The 25,207-nt window shown below is 31.5% G+C and overlaps 1 protein-coding gene across 1 annotated transcript; it reads left to right on the top strand.

Annotated features, from left to right (window-relative positions):
* Positions 1 to 11,269: 11,269 nt before the first annotated feature.
* On the top strand, positions 11,270 to 12,775 carry LOC105318311 (protein N-terminal glutamine amidohydrolase). The gene is made up of 6 exons (XM_066086667.1): positions 11,270 to 11,381; positions 11,581 to 11,680; positions 11,776 to 11,829; positions 12,072 to 12,220; positions 12,564 to 12,688; positions 12,771 to 12,775. The coding sequence occupies exons 1-6, from the start codon at positions 11,338 to 11,340 to the stop codon at positions 12,773 to 12,775; spliced, it is 477 nt and encodes a 158-aa protein (XP_065942739.1). The 5' UTR covers positions 11,270 to 11,337.
* The last annotated feature ends 12,432 nt before the right edge of the window (positions 12,776 to 25,207 follow it).

Below are 25,207 nucleotides of genomic sequence, written 5' to 3'. Positions count from 1 at the left end.
TTTTAAATCGAAAATTGTCAGATTCAAAATATCTGGTAAAAGCCGATGGTTAACTCGTCCTACACTTTCCGCCATGATGTCAATTTGTCAACCTGTTTCTACACACCCGTTCTGGAAAGTTCTTTCCATGAATACTAAAATCGTATTAGTTGTTCCATTTTATTTACCAACTTTTTGTATTAATCGAATTCCAATCCAAGGTGTCTGCCCGCGATGCATAATGAACTCGTCCTACACTTTTCGTTAGATAGTCAATCCGCGTTCTTGGTTACCCCGTTCTGGAAAGTTCTACCCCGTTCTCTCACCAGAGGTCGTGCTTCACAAGCGAATGTGTATCTAAACTAAAATTGCACACTAAAGAAACGAATACTTATATTATTTATTCAACATTTGTCAAATCTTAACTTTTTAATATACTCTAAATAGGCTCACTGTAAATATATTCACTCTATACGTAATTATTCAATATTATTTCATTGCAAGTATGTATTTTTGATTAATTTCACAATAATTACTTATCAGTTAAAATTCAGTTATACCTTACGGACTTCATTTCAATGTGTTGAAATACCAGACTGTACGCAAGTACTATGGTGCAGGTATTTTGTAGTTTATTTGCAAAATGCCTTAATTTATAGATATAGATACATGTACATGTATTTATATGCATATATACATTTTTGCACTACTGTTAATTTCAGATCCTGATTGTTATCAGCTTGTTTCCATGAATCGGATTTACCAAATAACAAAGAAAATGCCAGTGACCAAAAAACAGGATGTTTCAAAATCAACTTCTACTGAAAATGTTTTTATGTAAGAATAATATAAGATTAAATCAGTATTAACAGATGGGAATACTATGTTTTGTGTTATACTTCATATATAACTGCTTTTGATTTCAATTCATAAGTATTTATAAGAAATACGTGTATCTTTCTGCTCGATATCAGTCACATTTATGCTTGTGGTTTTTCATTTCCAATATAGAATTTCCATTTCCACATTTCTCATTGTCGCCATAATTGTATTCATCCCCGCTATGGCTGTCAAAATGGCTGTTAAAGGTTAGTTTATTGATTGTACTCTTGATGGTATCTCATCAAATTCATTATTTACGTGCAGATTTTTTTGACATATCGTGAATTTCAGAAAGACGAAAAATCCCTAAACACAACGAAAATGTAGAATTAACGTCTACAGAAGCATTTTAGGTAAGACGGGACGGCACGTTTCATCAGTTTTGTCGTCGATGGATGAAGATATTTAAATTTAATCCCAAAGTTATAAATATAATATGACCTTTTTAACAAGAACAAAATGTTATAGATTTGTTGATTATTAAAAACCTATATAATTTTCTGATTCAAAAATATTTCGTTTGTTTCCATAATAGACCTTCATATTGTTGAGTGTGTTAAGAAAACTGCTTATTCGACATTATGCATTCAACATACGAAATTATGAATTTAAAGGTCGAGATTCTAATTCAAAACTCAATATCATATGCATAATTCTAAATTTAAAAAGGGCCGGAATTCTTAGAAAAAAAATGAGTTGGAATTTCCAAATAATATGCACCTCTACATATTGTGTCCTAAATACCAAGTAAGATTGACGAAATAATAGCGGTTAAAGATAAGTCGCGGTTCCAAAAAATTGGACTGACATACTTTGGGCCTGACAAACGGACGAACAGACGGTTCAAAAACACGTATACCCCAGCAACTTCTTGCTTGGGATTGTAGGTGGATTGATGATGACTTCCCGGTCTTCCCGGTCTTCCATGCCATACTCTTCTAGTAGCCATAAGTGTCACGTCTTTAGACGATATCCCACACAATGAGTGTTTCAAGGACTGAGGGAAGTATTGGGATAGTAAACAATTTAGCATCAATATTTTCAACCATGGAACATGTTCATGAGTTGAATATTATTGAAAATTATTGCTTAATGGCAAATAATATAGATAGTTAGTTGTACACTGATACATGTAGGCACCTCGTCTGACGACAAGTTTACTTGAAGATTAGAACACATAAAGCTCACTAGAAACATTGTTCTTTTTGCGTTTCAAATACAACATTGAGATAAAATGGGTTGAAAACCGGAACTGCCTAAATGGCTTTTATTTCCTTTGTAGCTCCTATCATAATATTCTCAAATGAACCATTGAAAAATCTAGTCCAAAAAGGCATTTTAAATATTTCATCAAATATAAAGTGATAAAACTTTCAGAATGCAAACTTAACACACTCCTTGAGGATGACGTTTACTCAGAATAAAAAAATTCACCGATGATAATGAAAAACTTCCCACTGGATGTTTTAAAACTTTAATTGTGTAAATTTTCAATTTCAAAATAAAAGTTAGTGGCCTTTGAATCTTTGAATAAATTTAAAAAGATAAAGATAAAAAAAGATAACTTATGATTGTGAAAATATAACAAACAAATTTACTCTTTGCATGATACAATACAGTTTATTCTGCTGGCATTAAATTTATATGAAGTCATCAGTGAATATTAATGTTTTAAGAATTTTTCAAATTTTGCATGGCATGCATTAGCAATTATTTTAAAAATCAAGTAAGATATATTCAACAGAAAATATGCAAAATCATATTGACAGATAAAATCTTCACTTTTATTAACATAGTACTGCCAAAAATACTACATTTGAAATCAGATTCAGTAAAACAATGTCCAAATTTCTTTTAATTTGACACAAGTCTATATTGTAGTATTGTTTTCCCTTAATATATAAAAAAACCGAATGTCATGTCAATAAAAAAAAAATTGGTTTTTTTTTTATTTGTTTTTGAATTATGACATACAACTTTAATCCGAGGGTAACAAATCATACCCTGAGCAAACGACACCCTTCAAGTGTCAAGTTGCAACCCTTTTCATACTATTAAAACTAGAATAAGCCTTTGAAGAACAGTGCAAAATATTCCATCTGCGTTATCTAGGATACAAAGGCCACACAGTGTTTCTAAACTAATCCCCTCGTACATGTACACCTTCGGTAATTTATCTGATTTTGTTAATTCTACTTTGTACATTTTGCAAAGTTTTTTGTTTGATCTTAATACAAACTTGTTTTATTAAGTAAAATTTTGAAATAAAATGTTGTTCATAGTCACATAAAAGTATTCCAGTATAAAACCACGGCATAGAACATTGTATTAATTATCTTTAATGTATTTGACAATTTTCATTTTTGATTGGTTTAATACTTGGCAACGATATTAGTAAAGAAAGGCATACGAAACTATATTATGATACAGAACGATTTTATCAATGTTGTCTTTTGTCATAAAATATATATAATACTTTTTTGTTACAGACAAAAAAGACGACGACACAATGCAACAAGAAAATAAAATATGGAAGCCAGGTTTATGCAAAATTTTCTTCGACCTAAAAATCCTTATTGGGTTTTTAAGGTACATATAAATACTTTTATGAAAGCTAGTGTTTTGTGTTTTCAGGGACTAAAACCGTTTGTATAAGAAAACAATTAAAACAAATAGAAATAAAATTATAGCATGTTCCCGAATAAAAGTTGTTTTGTCGGCTACAAAAATTTAGATGGCAATAATATGACGTATCATATCTCATAGTTTTAGTTTGAGGCAGATCAAAATGTATTTTATGAATACAAAAGCAATGGTATAATTATCAAAGGCTTCAGTTTTTTTTTACAGAAAATGCGATGATGATTCCTCTTGTTCATGTAAAAAAAAATTTTTGATTGACTCAATTAATCATTTAAGTAAATTAAACTTGATTATAAAGAAGTTAAAAATTCGTTACTATCGGGTTTTATAGCAATTCTTTATAATTTAGTACTTATGCTGCTGTCTATAAATCTAGTTATAATTTACTCTGGTTTAACCATGTAATGATTATCTTCTGATTGGTTTTACAGGTACAATAATGTTTTAAATATTTTGGAAGAATGTACAATTTTTTTCATTTTTGAAGAACCCCGTTTATCTTAAATCTGTATGGATTTGTTAGATTGAAACTCTTGATTTGCATGATTCCAAAACCCAAATTAATCAGAAAAGACAGTTGTCTCATGAGAAGGTTTGAACTCACTTATTTAGAAAAATATGTGCTAAACGTTTCCGTTTTATTTGTTTATATCTTAAGAAAAATATTCCTTCTATGCGTGTGTTTAATGTAGCACATGTGCGTTGAATTTCTTCTTTGACGTATACAGGAGCTCCTAAATAATTGTCATTCGCTCTAGTAAACGGCATCCGCCAGTGTGCTATCAAGCTGTGCGTTATTATCTGATGTCCAGTGTAACATGTTCTATGTCAATGTTCACTCCAAGAATGTAAAGAAAGCAGTTCTCTAGAGACGATACAATTCAAATTACATTTATAACTGCCGTGTGCTGGCCCGAAAAGTCGCTTATCGACATAGCATTATAATTTCATCTTGGAAATGGAAAATAATACATGTAATGATATATATATAGTTGAATTTTACATTGTGAGCGACAATTCATTCACAATAAAAATTCAGAACTCAGCAACCGCCTACTCTACAAATTATGTTTATACTCAAGCTAAACGAATTTATAAAAGTTAAAATTATTTTACGGAAATCATTTTTGTTCATACGATTTTGATTATCTTAATTTATGGCAATGGCCTCGGAGCAGGCTTTTTGTGATGTGATGAAATGATTTCATATTTGAATTTAAAAAAATAAGACTTTGCACGCAACACATTACTTTACTGCTGAAGGTTTAATTGCATACAAATCATTACGCTATTTTTTTTTTATTTTAAAAGATTAACTGTGAATAACATGGTATATGGCACATAAATTCACAAATAAAAATAGCTTTATATACTTATACAGTATATTAACTTGGTTAATAGGCTCTCAACAAGAGATTATAGGCCGTAAACTATACTTTACGCCCTGGTAACTATATCTTGTTTTAGTGTGAAAGAAAGTTACGCTAAAAGTAAAACTATGTTTAGGGTCATTTTTTTTGTGGCTTAAGCATGCTATAGTGATAAACTACATTTTGAGTGATTATAATGAAATGAATTAAAAATGTGCTACTTGTACTCATAAATTCAATTTAAAGCATATATACCTGTAGATTCTTAATATATATTATTTTAGTCATAGAATATTGTTAAAGCTGTATGTCGCTCGACTTTGAAATTGATTGCAAAGTATAAAACAGTGTTGTTTTTAGACGCACTACTATTGAGGAATCCATGCTGCCAAACAAACAAAATCAGATTACATCTATGATTTTTAACAGCAATCTATATCATTCAAATTTACAGATGTATATATGAATATGTATGTGCCAAAGAAACATTGTTTTTATGACGTTATATATACATTTCTTTACATTTACATTTATGTTTACGTTTTACTTACTGTGGAATCATTAGATTTCGTGGTGGCTCAATTTTCGTGGAATTCGTGGGTACCTCTCATCCACGAATTAACATCCTCCACGAATTAATAAATTAGGGAAATAAAGTGATATTTCCTTTGTAGGTTTTAGAGAATACACGAAATTACGTCCCCACGAACCTGTACAATTTAAGCAATCCACGAAAATTGGCCCCCACGAAATTTAATGACTCCAGAGTATATTTCCCTGTTTCAAATGTAGAATATCATGTAAATTAAGATGAGGAATACCATTAAAATATGTGTCGATAAAACGCAAACGTGACAGTTAACAATGTTATCATTTTTGTTATTAAACTTTTTGATGTATTTTTGAGGTGTCAATAATGTTCATTTTTACAATATATTTCTTTTTCTATCCAAATTTTATGACTGATATAATGTTAACGGTTCAATATAAACTATTTAAATGGTTCAAAATTCATGTAAGTCTTAATAGTTATTTGTTTCAATATATGTTAATCGACATGTGCCACAAGGAGAAGTAAATATAACAAATTCTATCATGTTGCAGTACCATTTTTCTATCATTTAAAAAAAATAAAAATGACATTACTGAGCATCTTTTATCAAATATCATTATAATGATTTTTAACAGCAAGTTTTAAACTCTACATTGTTTTACTTGCAACCAAAACATTTTTATCATAAAAATACCACAAGAATTAAAAATAATAAGAGGCATATATCTTTTTTTGAAAAACGAATTTATATTTTTGAATTCATACATCAATGATTCATTAAACAAAATTTGGTGTAGCATTACACCTTAAATACAACTGTATGAAGTTGATTCCACTATAATTTTTCTTTTTAAGCCTTAAAGTTATTAAATACCCATTCTGAAAAAGGTTAAGGTGGAAATTTGGAGTTTGTTTTGTTTGTTATTGCATAGAGTTTTATTATTTGTTTTTTTTTTCAAGAATATTTCTAAATGCATTTACTGTGATGAATATATTTTTAGCATCATCGATTATCAAATGTGACCGTCTTACCTTTCTCAGGGAGACGACAAAAGTTTTTCGTTTGCTGTACAATTTAGTTTTATTATCAAAATAAAGAGTAATTTGAATTATTTTGCGCTGCTATTTATCTTAAAGAAACGTCAATAATGACGAGGAAAATCGATTGACATTAACACATATTCTAATCGTTAAAAGGTCAATTACATCATTATTTTTTAATTTCAAAAACTATTGAAATGCATCATTGTTTACCCTGACAAAACGAATTTTATTCCTAAGCTTGTTGACAATGTTCCTTTTTGCTAAGTGTTATCGTTTGCAGTTAACGATGTATCAATGAATTTGAATTCATTAATCCTTAAGTTTAAAAACTAAATATTAAAAGGTTAAGGCAATTTTTTTGGAATACAAATTCATTCATTGAGTATATAAGGTAATCATCACGGTGTAGTACCTAAACGGTTGCTATCCGTAAAAAAACGACGTTCGCTGTTTCTATTCGAAAATTATGCGGTTACTAGCTGCTAAAAGATGTCCGACACAGTAAGTATTTTTCTTTTCAGATTGAACAAAATGCTCATTTTCTCAAAGATTTTAATTAACCTGCAAACTTGACAACCCTTACGGAACGTAACACACATTTCAACACTAAAATATCCAGCTACCTACATACAAGATGAAGAATTGACTTAAAACTTCGTGAATAACTGTCGTTGATTTGGGCACATGTGCAGTCGAATTAAGTTTTTGGACATGACTGCGCCAAAATGAAAGTTTTTTTTAAAAATTGAAGCGACTGATTTCTTAATGTTTGTACACAGAATAGTTTGATTGCAAGAATTATCCATTTTCTTTGTTTGTATAAAAACTATGACGATTTTACTCGATAAGTCGTATGTTACGGCTACTATTAGACAACGACACCGGTTTCTATTGAAAATGTGCACTTTCTAACCTCAATGAAATAACATCCATGTATATGCATTAAATCATACAGTTATATGTTATTCTATAGTAACCGTTTAAAAGTACGTCTTTCGCAACTCTCCGACCTTTCCAACAGAGCTCGAAACCACCTCGAATGTATCACAGGTGCTTGGGGACGGGAACCCCCCCCCCCCCCATATTCACCCCCTCCAAATTCCCGAGTTATTTTTCCATCAATTATTTTTTTAATTATAAGTTGATGTATGCTGCACTAGAAAAAAAAATCACAATTAACGCGAAATAAGCGATGTATAAAAAAATATATACCACTGGTATATTTTTTATATATAGCTTGTTTCGCGTTAATTGTGAATTTTTAGTGTAGCATACAATACATCAACATATAATTTATAAAAATAAATGATGAAAAAATAACTGGGGAATATGGGGTGAATATTGGGGGGGGGGGGGGTGGTCCCGTCCTCATGCACCTGTGGAATGACACCCCCCCCTTTTTTTTTTATAGAATTTGATTAAATACATTATGTTTTACTATCCGTCGTGATGTGAGCTAGCAGTGCCCGAGAAGTTGAGACTGTTTACCTGTATGACCTACCTATAAATGTACACATTTCATCATTTATCAATTTTTTTTACATTTAATGAAAATAATATCGTTCCGCATGAGGTTAGTTAATGTTTGCGCAGTACTTGCCCGCTGACAAAAGAGGCGACAGGGACGAAAACAAAGCGGGCGAATATTTCCCTGTATACAGTAGTACATCATAAATTTTTGCGAGTAACAAAAATTTTAACTTTGCAATTTGGAAATTCTAACTTGAATTTTTTGAGATGTATACGGGTATATATAGTGAATTTTGAACTCTGATACCCATATGATATCAATAGAAAATCATGTTAAGGTGTTCTGAGACACTTCCGAATGGGAAAAAGATATCAGATTTTCCAATTACAAATCTCCATTAGAAATCTGTTTTTTTTTCGGTGAAAATCTCCTGGTAAAAAAGGGATACCCTCCATAAACAAATATTCAATATTTTTCTTTAAATTGATTTTAAATTTTCTTATTCTCTTTATGTGTATTTTGTAAAAAAAATAAAAAAAAAAAAGGCTCAAAGGTGAAAGAAACAGTAACGTTGGCCAGACTTAATATGTCATAGGTTACTGTGGAATCATATGCATGGCTTTTAAGAGTGCAGATTAGCGCTGCATGGTTGAACGCGATTTGGTGGAGTTGAAATCGTTGAAGCACTTGATGTCTCACATTCTGTGTCACATACTGTGTGATGTGTTTTAGATTTTTTTAGGCTAGTGCAGCCATAAGTTTTATTTTCTTTTTCTAGCTGGAAAAGAAATTTAAGTTTCATATAGTAGCCGGTGCATCGTATTTAGTTTATAGCATGTGCGAACATATCAGTATTTCAAATAGCAACCGTAACTTTAAAAAATCATTTGTTGTCAAATTATTTCGATCAAAATATACTTTCTTGTTTATTTTGTATTACTCAATGAATCAGAATAGATAAATGCTTTTTTTCTTAATAAAGAACAAACAAACTATGATTTGTAGATGAAAATATCAGCTTAAAACTTGGTTGTAACAGCCTTTTAGTTCGTCACCGACCTAGGAAATTTCTCTATTTCTGGTTATTCATAGGACTATTTTCCAAACTACATTTATAAAATATTATAATAATACCTTACATGTTCCGAGCACACGGATTATTCAAACACTCAAAAGAAAAAAAGATATAACATGCTTTAGCGGGTTGTGTAATTTTTTTCTGCAATAATTGCTACCTTTATAGCTCGCATGAATCATCAAAAAAGCATTATATTGCGTATATTTACATCTTTCTTTTAACAGATTAATGAATTAATCGTAAAAAGTAAGTAAAATTCACTAAATTACTGGCAATGTACATCAGAACGTTGGCTAAAAGAAACACCGAAATCATCTCTCATGGGATTTTGAGGCTGACTTCATCATTTCGTGCTGTCCGTGATTTTTCTACTGTCACTGTAGGTTTTGACAAATCGATAAACATGGCGTGTTAATTTCAGCCCTGTCATGTTCTACAGCTGTTCTCTATAGAGCTATGATTTAACTGAATTGAAAAATAGAAGAAATCATATTCGGTAGATGTAAATATTTTACTATAAATGCATTAACAGTACAAATGCATGACTATAAGTGCGTGAGTGTATCTTGGCTAATTTATTAAGATGTACCAACTTAAGGCAGTTTTATTTATTTCTGACCTTTTTTGCAACTATTTGATGATCTTTTAAAGTGCAGTGCTGTTTTTTCATGAAATGTTCACCTTTTTGACTTCCTACTAACTGCAACATATGTGCAGAGTTTGCAACTTGCAAAGCGGGAACGATAACTCTATCTGGTAGTATGTTCTAGATTGGAAATCATCAGGGAAGAAGGGTGTTAACATATGGATAATTGTAATATACTGTAATGCAGTCCAGAATTTAATCACGTTTACTCAGATAAATGATTTACATATACCGGTATGTATTTGTTACAATATTGATATGTGCCTTGGTGTTTTTTTTTTCTTGATGACTCTAAAGAAAGCAAAATAAAATGAAATGAAATGAATAAATGATAGCTCTTCTTGTTTAGAGATGTTAATTCAAAACAAAATCCATCGTTCATCATATTTTATTTTGATAACATCCCCGTAGAGTTAATGCATTCTCGAAAATAATTCCTACATAAAGTTGTATTAAAATTCACAGAAACAAATTCTCTTTAAAAGGAAGCTGCCTCGTATAATACCATGCATAGAGATAGCTAACTAAAGCAGCTTACAAAATAATGTTGGTCACCTAGTGTTGTACACATTCTGTAAATCCCTATCACTTTTCCCATTAGAACCAAAAGTAAAGTAAGACTGAAAAGTACAACAATAGTAATCAATATTTACAGGTGTTCCGATTTGCTATATCAAAGAATCATAAACTAATCTTCGGTCAGATAGTAGTACAACATCCTTTGATTATTACTCGAACAAGACGATATCGAAACAAAGATTCCAGGAGTATTTGGATATAAAATATTTGCTCGAATTCACTAAAAACTTAATTATAAAATGACAAAAAAGTATCAGCTTTCAAATTAGCTTTTACTTCCGCGGGTATTACATGTAAGTTGCATGTGTTTGTGTCAAATCAAGGAAATTGCATTTTATTTAAGGTGCTAAACCTATAAATTATTTACTTTGCTGTCAATTACAAACAGTATAAAAAGACTACCTTGGCGGATTAGGTGTATATATAGTTTTTAACACCTTCAAGTTTGATTATGACATGTGGACGGCGCCTTCAGGAAACTCTTACCCGTATAGAAAACACGCATACATGTATCATGTTGTGTGTGTTCTGTTCACTGGCAATTAATTTTTTAACATCATCTTTAACATTTTCACTTCGCAGTTAAAAGATTAATGAACATTAGATTTCAGAAATTCTTGAAAGAGAGATTCTTGATTGAGACAATTAACCATAAGTTAAAATCAAAAATTTTTTAGCATAGGTTGACTTTGTAATGATAAGCAGTTCCTAAACAGGAGGCAAAAGTATGAGCTGTTAAAGCTTAATTTTGTTATTCACGCGAAATTCATAAAGGTATAATCTGAACATGGCTGCTTACACATTTACATGTACATTTACATTTTACACTCTGACTAAACATCTGGTTTTAATGTTTAGTTACAGTTCAAAAACGACATTTTTTAAATTTCATACATATTAAATATTAAATACATATTAAAGTGTAATACTTACATTGTACTATACTAAATATTATTCTGAAGGTTTCATTTTACTAACTCTACAAGACTTATACATTGTATGATATGATATTTCATAGCTAGGGTTTTTTTTAAAAGAAAGATACTTAAGTTTTCTGACTGAAAATGAAAGTACAAAAAACCCATTGAAGTTATGGAAATACAGAAAGAGGACTGCACATATACAGCTTCTTATTGGTATGTTCATTTGTTTAAAACTGCATTTTTACTACCTTTTTACTTAGTTTTCATTCGTTAGTCTGTTCGGTATGTCCTTGTTGTTACTCTTGGCCGAAATCGTTTTGTTTACATTTGCAGTTTAGATTCACACAAAAATTCAAGAGTGATAACTCTTACCCCTTGTTGTACAACATTTAATAAGGTATTTCACTTTCAGTAATGAAAACGTTTGGTGGTTATGCGATTCGGTAAAGAAGAAATTTCCAGAGGAAATCCAATACTGCTACAGTGTTTATATATCGAACGAACAGAGGGCCGTACGTATTTGTAAAAAAAAAAGTTTTGATTTTTAAAAAATCATTTTTCCCTCTTATAAATTTAATTTGCATTGTCTTATTCTTGTTTTTAAAAGACCCCGATTTGGAAACAAAAAGCAAGTCATCAACAAGATGGACAAGTTGTATGGGTCAGTATACAATTTTACAAGACTTATTTCTTTAATATGATAAAAATCATACTGGGTTATAGCCGATTCATTTTATTTTTGACCCCTGAATCAGCACAAGGAATGAAGATTATTTCTTGATTTTTCATGATGTATACTATTGTTAGATGAAAAAAAAACCTACTTAATATGTAAAATATCAAGTAATAATGAATTTTGCACAGAGTACTTCATGTGATGCATATTTCTATTACATTACTAAGGATTATCACGTTATATTCCTGTACCAAACCTCAGCATCTGGGACATTGGTTTATGACTTGGACACCACCTTGACTTTTCCTTGTGACTTAAAGCAATATTATGAAGAAGCCATCAAGGACAATAAAAGTCTAAAACCAGAGTACCATAGGTACATTGTAGGTTCTATGTTAATTCAGATTCAAATCTTGTTTTTTAATGCTTATCTACCAAATATATCAATGATACACATAACCACTGTTTTTTGTCCAATCTCTTAGACATTTCAGGTCATACTTACTTTTTTACAATTTTACCAATCGTTTCAAACTCTTTCTTTCTTTCTATTTTCACTTTCTATATAGTGCATGAAAATTCAAGGGTAATCATTCAAGCAGAAAGCGACTTCTAAAAACAAAATATTTAAAGTTATTTTGGAGCTCTGCTACGTCAAACTTTTTTTAATTGAATGTAATGACAGGATTTAATTAAAGGTTGTACACTTCTTTTATTAGAATGTTCCGAGTAATACCAGCAGCTGAATATCTGAAGACATTTGCATCAGACAGATTACACATGTTGACTCCTGATGGTCGTTGGAAGGCACCACCCCCTCCATATGCTCCGATAAAAACAGAAGGTATCAACACTTTTGATTGGTGTCAATGAAAACAACGCAACCCATTAACACCCATAATATCAAACGATTGCGTGTATTTTAGGTTAAGTCCAGTGTAACATTTCCTGTTGAAAATGGATTCTCCCTGGGATATAAAGGAATATTTCCTTTATTCTATATCGCGTGTATTTGTGTATGTTCAATTGCATAATCTCGGTGAAATCACTGGAGACTTTAAAATATTTTTCATAATTACTTTTAGCCTTCTCTCTAATATTTGAGTGTATATTTAGAATATGCATCGTTACCTTTTGATAAAAAGCATCTAAAACTGCCATATTGGAAAAAACGTATTTGTTAGAATGAAAATCTTCCTTACCTTAATTTATATTCTAAATAAGCATTGTCGTATATAACTGCATATCAAAGTAACTGTAATGGCAGAATATAATCACTTTTCGCTCTCACAATTCTCTTGCAGAATGTTCAGACAACCTCCAAGAATGCATAGCAATGGAGGGAAATGGCCATGGAGTTGTTTTCAGTTTGAGTGAATTTTTGAAAAAGTTTTGAAGTAGTAGCAAGGGGAAAACTTGACATTATTCCATAACTAACATATTCGCGATACTAGTATATATAATTGTACATTATTTACCTTTGCATCAATATTCTTCCAACAATTCCTATTCACGTCTTATCCGATGATGGAATGTAATGTTTCTTCCACTCCGGATCCAACACGAAAAGATAACAATTCGGAACTGGCTACATTATATTTGGTTTTGAAAAATTGTAACGGTAACATTGTCTAGCCGCCTAATTTAAAGTCATTTTTTTTTATAATTGTCTAATAAATTTTGTTTTTTAAATAAAGTAGATATTGATGTATGTCTTCATTATATAAAAAATAATTGGTCAAACTAAGAGATCTAATTTTGTATTGTATGTTAAAATTGCTCATTCGTAATAGAAACTGGCGGAAAACGGAATTTTTTTAAAATAAAAACACCCCCCCCCTCCAAAACTAAAATTCCCTTTCGGGGGTTATACATTGTTATTAAGCATATTCATACCAAAGGGTTCATTGTTTCAAGGAAAGGGGGGGGGCATTGTCTACACACCAAAATACATTCCACAAAAGCATGTTGCTTTTTAACGTTTCAAAAAATAATTAACAAATACGAATAAAAATGAAAATTTGCTAATATTTAATAACTACAGTAAACATGTGATTATTAAGTTTTAATGCACAGATCGGTCGAAAAAAAAGACCGATTTCAATGAAGAATGTTTTAGCAAAACTTTAGTTTAAAAAATGATTATTTAGCTACAAATTTTATTTTAATGAAATCGATTAGGAATTGATTACACTTTTAAGCAGATCACTTTGTTTTTTTTATATCTGACAAAAACTCCGAAAGCTGTGGATATTAAATGCGTTCAAGTTCGCAGTTCTTTCTTAAATTTTCAAAATATATATCGATAGCCATACATGTACTTGTAGCAATCGTTTATTTTGACATAAACCGTATTTGTGTATAGTTTGCATTTTAAAAATTACTTTACCATATAGGTATAAAGATATCTTTGTCTTAAATTGATTAATCCCAGTGAAATTATTGTAGACTAGTAAATATAATTATACGATAATTTATAGCCTTCTCTCGAATGTTTCTGGCAATATTTGATACATGTATCTTTATCATACATTTTATGGCCTCATAAACCATTGTATTGAAGAACAAAATAACTGTTTGGTTTTCAAGTAATTCTTCATTCTTAGAAAAAGTTTGCAAAGGATATCGTTTACCCAAAAATTGAAATAAATTCACTTATAGGAGTGGGTTATGAAAATCATCTATTGTTGATTATAGACATCTGATAGTAGTGCTATTTGAACTATAAAAATGAACAGTCCAATTACCAACCTGTAATGCTAGTATTCCTTAGATATGTTGATAAAAAGGTAATTTTAGATCAAGATTTGCATGAAATTACGACCTAATATGAAACTCAGATATATATTGTTGTGCAATACCTGTAAGTGTGTGGATGTAAAATGCTTTGTACCTTTTTTGCTACTAAAACACGGTATGATAATCAGCACATAACGTGTAATTTGTTGCAACTAATGCTTTTCCTGGGCTAAGCCTTTGCTAATTTTTGATAGGAAACGAAAGACTATCCAAAAAAAGTTAAGAAAATGAGCATGCAAATATCCTTATTAAAAATTTTTTTTATTTTGTCAAGTCAAGAAACTCAAAAACATATTTTAGTGGTACAGCAGAAAAAAATTTGAATATTATCCTCTCGTATATCAGATGTGAATCTAAAAGGTACGGAATATGGAATTATAAGACGGGGGTGTCGGAACTACAAACATGATTTTACGTATACCCCAAACCAGGCTTCATTGAAAAGGTGACACAGGATGAAGCTCTGCCATTCAGTCAATTGAATGATAACTGAATGGTCTCGAAAGGTGACTGAATGGCAAAGACATGCCATTCAGTCACCTTTCAGTAACCTTTCAATTAACTGAATGGCATAGATTCATCCTGTGTGAAAGCTAGTAGTACATGTAGTAATTTTTTATTGGTTGATCACATTTTATATCGCTATAGCAATCTTAAGTTTTTATTCTACTTCACCGTTTTCTCCTGAGAGCCCTTTTAAAATAGTCAGTATTTAAAATGTTAGGTTAAGAAATCATCGGGACCCACGGACGAAACATCGATTTAAACGATTGGGAAGGGGGTGACAAGCAGACTTTCATAATCGAAAACACTTTTACCACTCCTCAAAATCTGCAGTAGCTGTAGTAATAATACGTGGATTATGTATACATGAAGTTTTCCCATCAATTATACACTGCCCGTATAAAAGATACGGCCAATTTTGTTATAAATTCTCCCTCTTTCACAACTATCCTGTAGGGTTGGGGTAGAAATGAGGAAGGTTTGTGTTGCGCAGGTTTAATAAAAGAATTCTTACAAGATGCAACATCTAATATTTGAAATACTTATTACAAAAATATATATAAAAACATTTTGTTAAGTCACAACCTAACGCGTATCATAATTCGTTATTTATTCACCTTTTTGCATTAAATATCTGTTATCTCACGCCCAATATATACAAAGATGAAATGTTTAAAAGTCTAGGTGAAATATGTATACAATTTTGAGATGGCCTCTATATTTATTTGCATCAGTAAACATTCTTTAGTGAATCTATTAGTGTTTGCCTTAAAATACGCAATGCAAAATAGTTGAAAAATAAATGTACGCAATAAAAATCAATTTAATGCATTGATAGAATGCATACAGGTTTTTAACTCCTATATCATGTCAAGTTTTCACGTGATCTTACACAGGTAACTGAACCAGGAAGATTTAATTTGTGGGTTCGCCATTTTAAAACTTTAGGGTTTGTAGTCATTTTTAGAATAAAATAAGCCCGAAAATATCAATCTCAAAAATGCATACTTCATTGCTCAAACTTTCCTTATAAATGCTTACTAGAAGTAACCTGTTCACGCAAATATTAATTGACTAAATTTAACAGAATTTGAAATAAGAAGCCCATGGGCTAAATCGCTCAACTGAGCAACGGCAAACATGATACAAACCGGTTTTATGGAGTCATATACAAAATGTCTAAGCAATGTAGAAAAATAGATTCCGTATGAACAAAAATTTAATTTTCTTTATGCTAAACATTAAGCACTTCCTTTTGGTACATGTATGATCGATAATCATGTTATATATTGCAATTTACAATCAAGAAGATCAATCTTTTATATAAATATAAATCTACCTCAAACTTTGAATTCCTTGTGTGGCCCCAAAGTTGTCTAGGAGCCACAGTCTAACAATCGACAATCAACAACTGATAAGATGCTTCCTGTATGGCTGCTTTAAATCACAGCTTAAAACACGTTTAAGTATCTCTTTAAATGTCACACAATATTTATTGTATAATTTCCTAAACAGGTAAACCGGTGTGCCTTAATAAATAGATATTTTAAAAAAAAGCAATGAATTTTTTTATTATTCAAAATAAAACAAAAAAACTGATTTCAATAAGATTCTATTAATTTGTCAACTAATACTGAATTAAATCTCCGTAAATTAAGTTCCACAAGCATAATATGTAGAATTAAATACCAGATTTATATGTGCTTGATTTTACCAATTATATGTGTATTAATGGCAACAAAACCACAATATTTCAAAATCTACTTGTTTAACCTTTCTAACTTTGATTTATTGGCAAGAAATGTTAACAAAATTAAGATTAAAATATTCCTATGTTATTGCAAAAAGAAATTTGGATTGTTATATTTGTTTTCAAAATTTCACTGTATGCAGCCCGTGTTTTCCCAATTTCTTTCAAAATCTTTAACCAACGTAGGCCTACGCATTCAATACTTTACCAAATTACGAATTATCTATGCCCTAATTTCATTTTGCATTCGCCAGTTTCAAAGATGATCAGAAAAAATCAAATGCTACAAATACTAATACATGGGCTATGGTACTCAGATGATCGATAAGGATTTTGAGCCTTCTGGTTTTATTTTTTTTGTGGCCATCATGTATATATAATTGAAGCCAAACACATCTGTAAATGATCATGTAACTTAAAAAACGTTTAAAAATATGGTTGTATAAAGAATGAATTTAATTTCATAACAGAATGAGCAAACCCGGGATCTAACATGGTGCACATCAAACCCAGAAAGTAAACCCGGGGATTAGTTGGGGTTTACTCTGGTGTTAGGTTGGGTCTGATCGGTACTGTAAATATAAAGATATGAATGAAATCAGCCGTAATTTATTTCCCTACATCAGTTGACACCCACTAACATTTCAATCTCCTACTGATAAAGTGTAAAATGACACTTGTCATTGGTAGAATAAGTTATATTTCTGCGTATCATAATTGTTTGTGACGCTACTTTAACAAAGACATTTCTGTTACTTTATAATTAATACACGGAAATACAGATTTTTAGATTGTTTGGATTTGGTTATCAAGTTACATCAAATGCGGTTATTACTTTGATTATTAGGGAAGATATTAATTTCATATTTTTCTTTGATTCACTGTGAATTAACTAAGCAATAAACTATTTAATATTCAGAGCCAATTACATGTACAGTAGGTCAACAATTAGTTTTAGTTTCAACAGTTCGTTAATCATCGCAGCTCAATTTGTCTCATTGCATGACAGTCTTATTTTCTTTGCTAGGAACGTAAAGGCACTCTTAAACACCAAGCAACACCAGTTCATTCAAATTAGGCATTTAAATGATCAACCTGGGTATGATGCATATATTTTTGAACGCGTAGGTTTTTAAGTAATTGGACCAGGAGATATTCGCTATTTTGGATTTCAAAGGAATGTCACATATTTATTAATTTGTTTTCAAGAACACTCTTACTTGATCATTTGATGCTTTCAAAAAGGTATTTATAATATTAATCTTAGAAAATAATAATAATTATAAATATAGATATTTGTTGTACTTCCAACACTTATTTAATATATAAAAATATATAAGAGTTAAAGTCTTATTAAAGCATTTTGTATTGAGTCAATTCATGATTTTTTATTATTATTTATTATTGATGTTAATTATTAAACACATTATAATCAGTATAAACCTTATTGACTCCTCTAGTTATCACTACTGTAATCAACGCCGAACTTTCCTTGCTTACAGTAAATTTTTTGAACATTTATATTCATGGGTTATCAAATCTGGAATGTTTCCATTTTGAAACAACCTTACTAGTGATACGGAAACACTGGAATTTGGCAACATTTGTAATAAACACAAAACACTTCATTCTTCTTACACTTTTCACTTATTTATTCACAACTTTTTTCCATTTCAACGCCGACACAAAGTTGTGTGACATTATAATTATACAAAGATATGCATCTAACTTTAGATTTTGCAATATTGTAAAGTGGATGAAGGTTTAAATTGGTTTTTTTATCTAGTTGAAATTAAAAACATTGTTAACGATGCTTTCTAACCTTTCTAACCTGTTACGTTGACTTGATCAGAAAACTTTAAAACATACTATAACAACTGACAAAGACGTTTTTTGAAATGAACATTACTAACGCTCTTCTGGAAGTCATAAGATATTCTTAATAAATGATATTGTGATCGAAACAGTTAAAGACATTAGCGTGAGGCAAAACATTTTAAAAACCTAAATCGTTATTCTTTTGTACATTCCATGCGATAAGATATTATTGCGTGCATAGCTATACGTCAATTTTTGACCACTGTTTGAATTCATTTTAAATGTATTAAATTTGACAATGACTACCTACAAAAGGGCAGCATATCTATTCTTTGAAGCAATCGTTGTAGTAAACCATGTGGTACAAAATGTTTAATCGACCAATACGAGAATGCAATGATCTATACATAAAGAACCTAAACATAACGATGCTTTAGTTTTATAAATTTTCTGGATCGAGAAAGCTTGGTAATTTGTTATTTTGTTTAAATGAAGTCGTTACTCAGATGTTTAGTAACACTGGTTTGCAAGTCTACAGAGTGATTATACACGTTATAGGTGTACAGCTGAAACATTTGATAATGCATATAATCGATGAAATGGAAATATAACTTTTGTTTCACAGAATCTTTTGATAAAAAGGCTTGATGGCCATGTACCAACGAAGTGGTATACAAGACGTCCTACGATGTGATCTATGTGAACAACCTTCATTCACTATGTTCTGTGACATTTGTCAAATACAACTTTGTAAAGCCTGTGTTGGGGAACATCTAAAACACATAAGGTAGTTCAATTCAGAAATCGAGGATCCACCCCTAAATGCCCAAAACATTCCACAAAAAAATGTGAACTTCATTGTGAAAAATGCGACATTCCAATTTGTGCCACGTGTGTTTCTTGTGGTGAACATGAACAGCACAAAAAAGTTGACATAATGAAAACTTTTGAAAACAAGAAAACCCTTTTACAGAGGGATTTACAAGAATTAGAGGAATCAATTTCCCCTGAATATCAAGAGATTGCCTCTGATATCCCAGGTCAGAAAGTTAATCTGATTAAAAACTCTGAAATAGTGATTGGAGATATAGACATTTATGGGGATGCATTGCACAGAGAAATAGACATTATCATCAATACAATGAAATCCGACCTCAAAAAAAACAAATGAAAAATATCTTTCCGTTCTTATTATACAGGAAAATGAAATTGAACGCAGCATGTCTGAAATTGAAAAAACCATAAATAATCTGAGGGAATTATTGGACTCAAAAAATATTTACCATGTTTCTTCTTACAAATCCAGAAATGCTGAATTCCGAACATTGCCTCCTAAGCTTTCAATTTCGTTAGCAAGCTTTATGCCTTCAGAAATAAACAAACCACTGATTTGTCAACAGATTGGCTCCTTGTCTGCGTCATCTATTAAAGCCATTGAACGAAAGTACACAATGAAATGTAGGACCTCACCCATTCGGAGACCACAAAATAAAAACAGTACTTTGAAGAAAAGGAAGTATAAACCAAAACGAAATCCACGTGCCAACACAGTAGACCCTCAATGTGTCCCTTGGGATGGCAGATATGTAACGATTGCATCCCTTAACATCCAAGAAAGAAGCACCGAATATGACGACTCGAATTGAATTTTCGTTGTACTATGTTTAAATGATGAAAAACGACAACCGGTGACGAAAACATCAACAACTCAACAACTCCAAGAGGGAACTATTGAATTCTATCAAAACGAAATCAGAAAAAATGCCAGTCAACACAGGAACCACAAGGTTTTGCTGGCTAATTTATACTGTTGACGATATGAACTTACTGACAAAAACTATAGGATATTGACTTTCATTAAAGACAGGAATATTCTCTTCTTTTGAATTGTAGATCATGGTCAGATATGATAAAGAAGAAACTAACTTTGTGCATTTTTCTCGATCCACAGCATTTAATTTAACGACAGAGCTCTCTTGTCATCTACCGGTAGAAATATTATTCATACGATGTCTGTGAGAAATTTTGAAATTTTTGCAGACTGTGATACCAGTGCAGTAGTTCTTGTTAACACGGCATTTAAACTCCGATTTCGGGATTCTGGTTCTCCATAATTTCTAATTTCTATTTTAAGTGTTGTAATTAACGATATTTTGATAATATTTTACAGAATTAACTGAAAAAGAAATAGGGTTTGTTCTTTAACAATGCTTAAAAAGTGTACGAAGTTTAATAAACATGCACGCGAGGGTTTTCTTTGAATTCTGCTTAAAAGGCTAAATGGATACATCTACATACACACACACGTACAGCAGCGATAGTACATCCCTTTCGCAACAAATTGCGCGCGGGCATAATTATAATTTTATTCGGACAGGGGCATTAAGGAAGTGATTGTTATCAATTCTCTCTCTCTCTCTCTCTCTCTCTCTCTCTCTCTCTCTCTCTCTCTCTCTCTCTTTCTCTCTCTCTCTCTCTCTATGAATTTGAGCACATAAAAATATTGCTCAAACAATGAATTGATACAACTGAAAAAATGTCGAATTGTAAACGGATCAAAAATGTTTAAAATGTCCATTTACTTATCTTATTATGTCATCCAATAGACTATTAAATCATGTATTGTTTTTTACGCACTTCCTTATGAAATCTATTCAATAAATCTAACATAGCCCATCATAAAAAGCCATGTAATTTACATTCTGCCACAACGTCAAAGAAGTTGGTAATATCTTATTCGTATACCGTGAATTTTGTATTCTTTATATTTCAATCTGTTTAGCCGACGTTGACGTCAAAGCAGTGGAAGCCTGTTTATCTGCACTGTGAAATATCTATTGATATATAAATAATATTACGAGTTGGGAGCTGAAGGCTCCACTGATAAATATAGCCTTAATATAACGTTTTCAAGTCAAAACAAAACCCTAGTACGATAAGTATGGACTGTAAGCTACTTATTCAGATGAATAGAACAACAGCAACGACAACGATGAATTGCATATGAATATATTCATTTCCTCCTTGTTCAAAATATTTGGCACTCTTATAAAAAAAAAGTAATTTTAAGACAATTTACTTCTGTTACATGTATTGTTGGCCTGTATTTCCCTTTAGCATATTAGAACAATTCGAAAGTTTTGGCAAAATTCAACCAAACCGGAATTGTTATCAACATCTCTATTTGCAGCCGACTACAACAGCTTAAGAAATAGGTGGACATTAGCATCCTCAACGGTAATGCAAACGAATAGGTTTTATGGTCAGATGTATTTATTTATCTTTCTTATCTTCTGGTGTGTTGGGTTTTTTTTCCATTTCGAAGATTTTTCATGTCTGGAAATGTTTGCATGAAAAGCCTGCATTTATGCTATTTTCACAAAACATTTAAAATAAACTTATATGTTATATTTAGAGAACGAGTGTTTCCTATTTTATTATAGATACAGTGTGTTGCTTAATGCGAGAGCGACAGCTCGAGCCGGGTCCGCCCTGTTTCTCTGATAAAATAGGAAACGAGTATCTTAAATGACCTGTGACTAAACCCTTAGTAAACATAAGAAAAAAGGTAAAAACTCTTTCCCTAAAAAATGACCAATCATAAATTATCATTCCACTGATCACGCAATCAGATGACCAATCACAGGATGAATGACCATCTTTAAGTCCTCCTTAAAGATAGCTTAAAGGTGTTTAAAGGTAGCTTAAAGACGATCTTTAAGCCACCTTTAAGCTACCTTTAAGCTATACGTATTGCTTAAAGGTGGCTTAAAGAAAGCGTAAAGATGGCTTAAAGGCAGCTTATAGACTATCTTTAAGCCACCTTTAAGCCACCTTTAAGGACAACTTATAGGTTCTTAATGTCCAAACTTCTTTAAGCCACCTTTAAGCCACCTTTAAGCTTCCTTTAAGCCACCTTTAAGCCATTAAAAAAAATTTAATTCAATATTGTGCTTAATTTCCAACAAAATGTATTAACTTTGTGAAAGAAAAGGTATTAAAACGGTTTTTGTTCTAGAAAGAAAAATGAAAAAAAAAAAACACATAAAAAAAAAAACAGGCCGCTGCGAGAATTGAACCCGGGACCCTTAGTTTACCAGCATCACCACACATCCTCTGCGCCACGGCAACTTACATATACATGATCGTTTTTATATCCTATATATCAGTGGATATTGAATCACTGTATTGAATGTGTTTACTTGAAAAGATTTTGACAAACCATTCAGTTTGTAACAATCAATTATATCTAATTTATAAATTACATGCATGCATGTATTTAGAATGAAATACCTAACTTGGTCTTCAGTGAACAAAAATATATTATACCTAAATGGAAACCGTTAGGTTCACTATAGTAGGCTTTCTTACATGTAGTTAATAAATTTAAACCGAGTAGATATACGTTCATCTTATATTTATAGCTATAAAAATGTAAGAAAGAAAATGAAATCATTTCTTTTATTAAATGCATTGATACTATTAGGGTATTTGTTCAATTTCCCGCAATTTCCCGGTTTTCATGATCGCGGCGCCGTTCCAATATGTTTAAATATTTACATGTAATTGTATGTACATGATTTATAAACTATCAATTCTATAACAAACAAAATTACCAATTACCGGTGACGTATTTACTGCATGTGGCAATTGCAAATGACTTGTACATACAATTGTATGATGTGCCAGGCCGGGTATATTTGACATATTTACCCTTATACATATATTTAAATAATCAACCCCTATTTATGATCACCGGTACATTAATTAATTAGCCTCAAGTTTGTACTCTTACATACATGTATCGTTAATTTGTAGACGTAACATCTTTGAAACCAAGAGCTAGGAAATAATACTTTGAAAATAAATTACAAATGTAAATTAACTTTTCTTCCTTAGACTTATCGTATACTCGTACATACTAAGATTCAACCACTTTAGAAATCCTGACGTGCACTTGGGCACACGACACACCTGTTGTGTATATCTTGTATATTCTGTGTTAGTTCCAGGGGTTTTCTTAAGTTGGACAAACAATAGACTTTAATTACTAAAGATATACACAAACATGCACCTGGGCACACGACACAACTGTTGTGTATATCTTGTATATTCTGTGTTAGTTCCAGGGGTTTTCTTAAGTTGGACAAACAATAGACTCTAATTAGATATACACAAACAAACAAAACTATGTCTAGACAAACAAAGCAGTAATATCCTGCCCGATATAACAAAGGCAGTTGAGAGTCTTTTCATCTTTAACATGTATCTAGCAGATCTAGAGTTAGAAATAATGAAAATTGAAAAAAAAATACAAACCTTAAACCGATTTACAAATTAAATCATGCATTTTTGGTTCATTATCTTTATTTTGTTTAATAACCGGATGAACTGAGAGAGGGAGAGAGAGAGAAAGAGAGAGAGAGAGAGAGAGAGAGAGAGAGATTTTTCACCGATTAATAGGAAACAAACATACTTTAATTAGTTTTATGCACATATTAAGATACAGAGACTGCGCTCATCCCTACAATAATTTTGAAACCCCCCAAAAATAATAAAGAATTTTATAACGGCTATCTGTGTCCATCGGAGCGGTGCTGATGATAGCGATCTGTGTTTAATGGAGCGACGATTAAAACCGCCTGGAACACCCCCCCCCCCCTTCCTTGGAAATTATTTTATCACTCGGATGACCCCCTCCCATCTCTATAAAAGAGCTTTTGCATTTAATATATGTTTTTGTCGTTCAGCTTGATCAATATTGACTTAAAGGCCACTTAAAGACAGTGTAAAGGCAGTGTAAAGAGAGCGTAAATGCCTCTTATAGATGCTAAAAGGTGGCTTAAAGGTGGCTTAGAGGTGGCTTAAAGAAGTTTGGACATTAATGACCTATAAGCACTTCCTCAAAGGTGACTTAAAGGCGGCTTAAAGGTTGTATAGCCTTTAACCTCCTTTAAGTCACCTTTAAGCCACCTTTAAGGACTTGCTTAAAGATGGTTTTTCGTCCTGTGAATCAGATATGTTTTATTTAGCTGATCATGCTTTTAGACTTCACCTTTGACATAGTGCACCGAAACTTTGAAGAGGATGGACGGAGAATTTGATCTAAAGTTTGATTTTGATTTTCTCGTCGAATTGCCGCAAATTGATGAATTTCTGGTCAATGAAATAGATGACATTACCCTATCACAAGTATGCGCGACGTTAGAATGTGAAAACGCCGCATTTGAGGGACTGTTGGACCTATCTTCAACTCCTGACTCGCCAGGCTGTGGAGCAATGGATGTTGATGGTATAAAAACCGGAGCAATGGACGTAGATTGTAAGGACAGCGCATCTACATCAAGCGACAGTCGTTTTGGTCAACCTGTAGGGTAAATATTCCGGATTTTAAGTTTATGACCACTCAGTAGATGAGTTTTTGGCTTGGACGGTTCGTAATGTAGGCGCGCGATGTAACAGAATATCCGCCAAGATCTATCTACCTCTGTG

The sequence above is a fragment of the Magallana gigas genome, chromosome 1, assembly GCF_963853765.1.
Source record: "Magallana gigas chromosome 1, xbMagGiga1.1, whole genome shotgun sequence".
Classification (NCBI taxonomy): Eukaryota; Metazoa; Mollusca; class Bivalvia; order Ostreida; family Ostreidae; genus Magallana; species Magallana gigas.
The sequence above is the reverse complement of the archived record's forward strand: the minus strand, read 5'-3'. Positions and strand labels throughout refer to the sequence as shown.

Bases quoted from the DNA above. Each gene is read 5' to 3' on its own strand.
- LOC105318311 (XM_066086667.1), top strand. From the start codon at position 11,338: ATGGAAATACAGAAAGAGGACTGCACATATACAGCTTCTTATTG. The intron at 11,681-11,775 runs GTACGTATTTGT...TGTTTTTAAAAG, and splicing joins TATCGAACGAACAGAGGGCC to ACCCCGATTTGGAAACAAAA. The intron at 12,221-12,563 runs GTACATTGTAGG...TTCTTTTATTAG, and splicing joins CTAAAACCAGAGTACCATAG to AATGTTCCGAGTAATACCAG.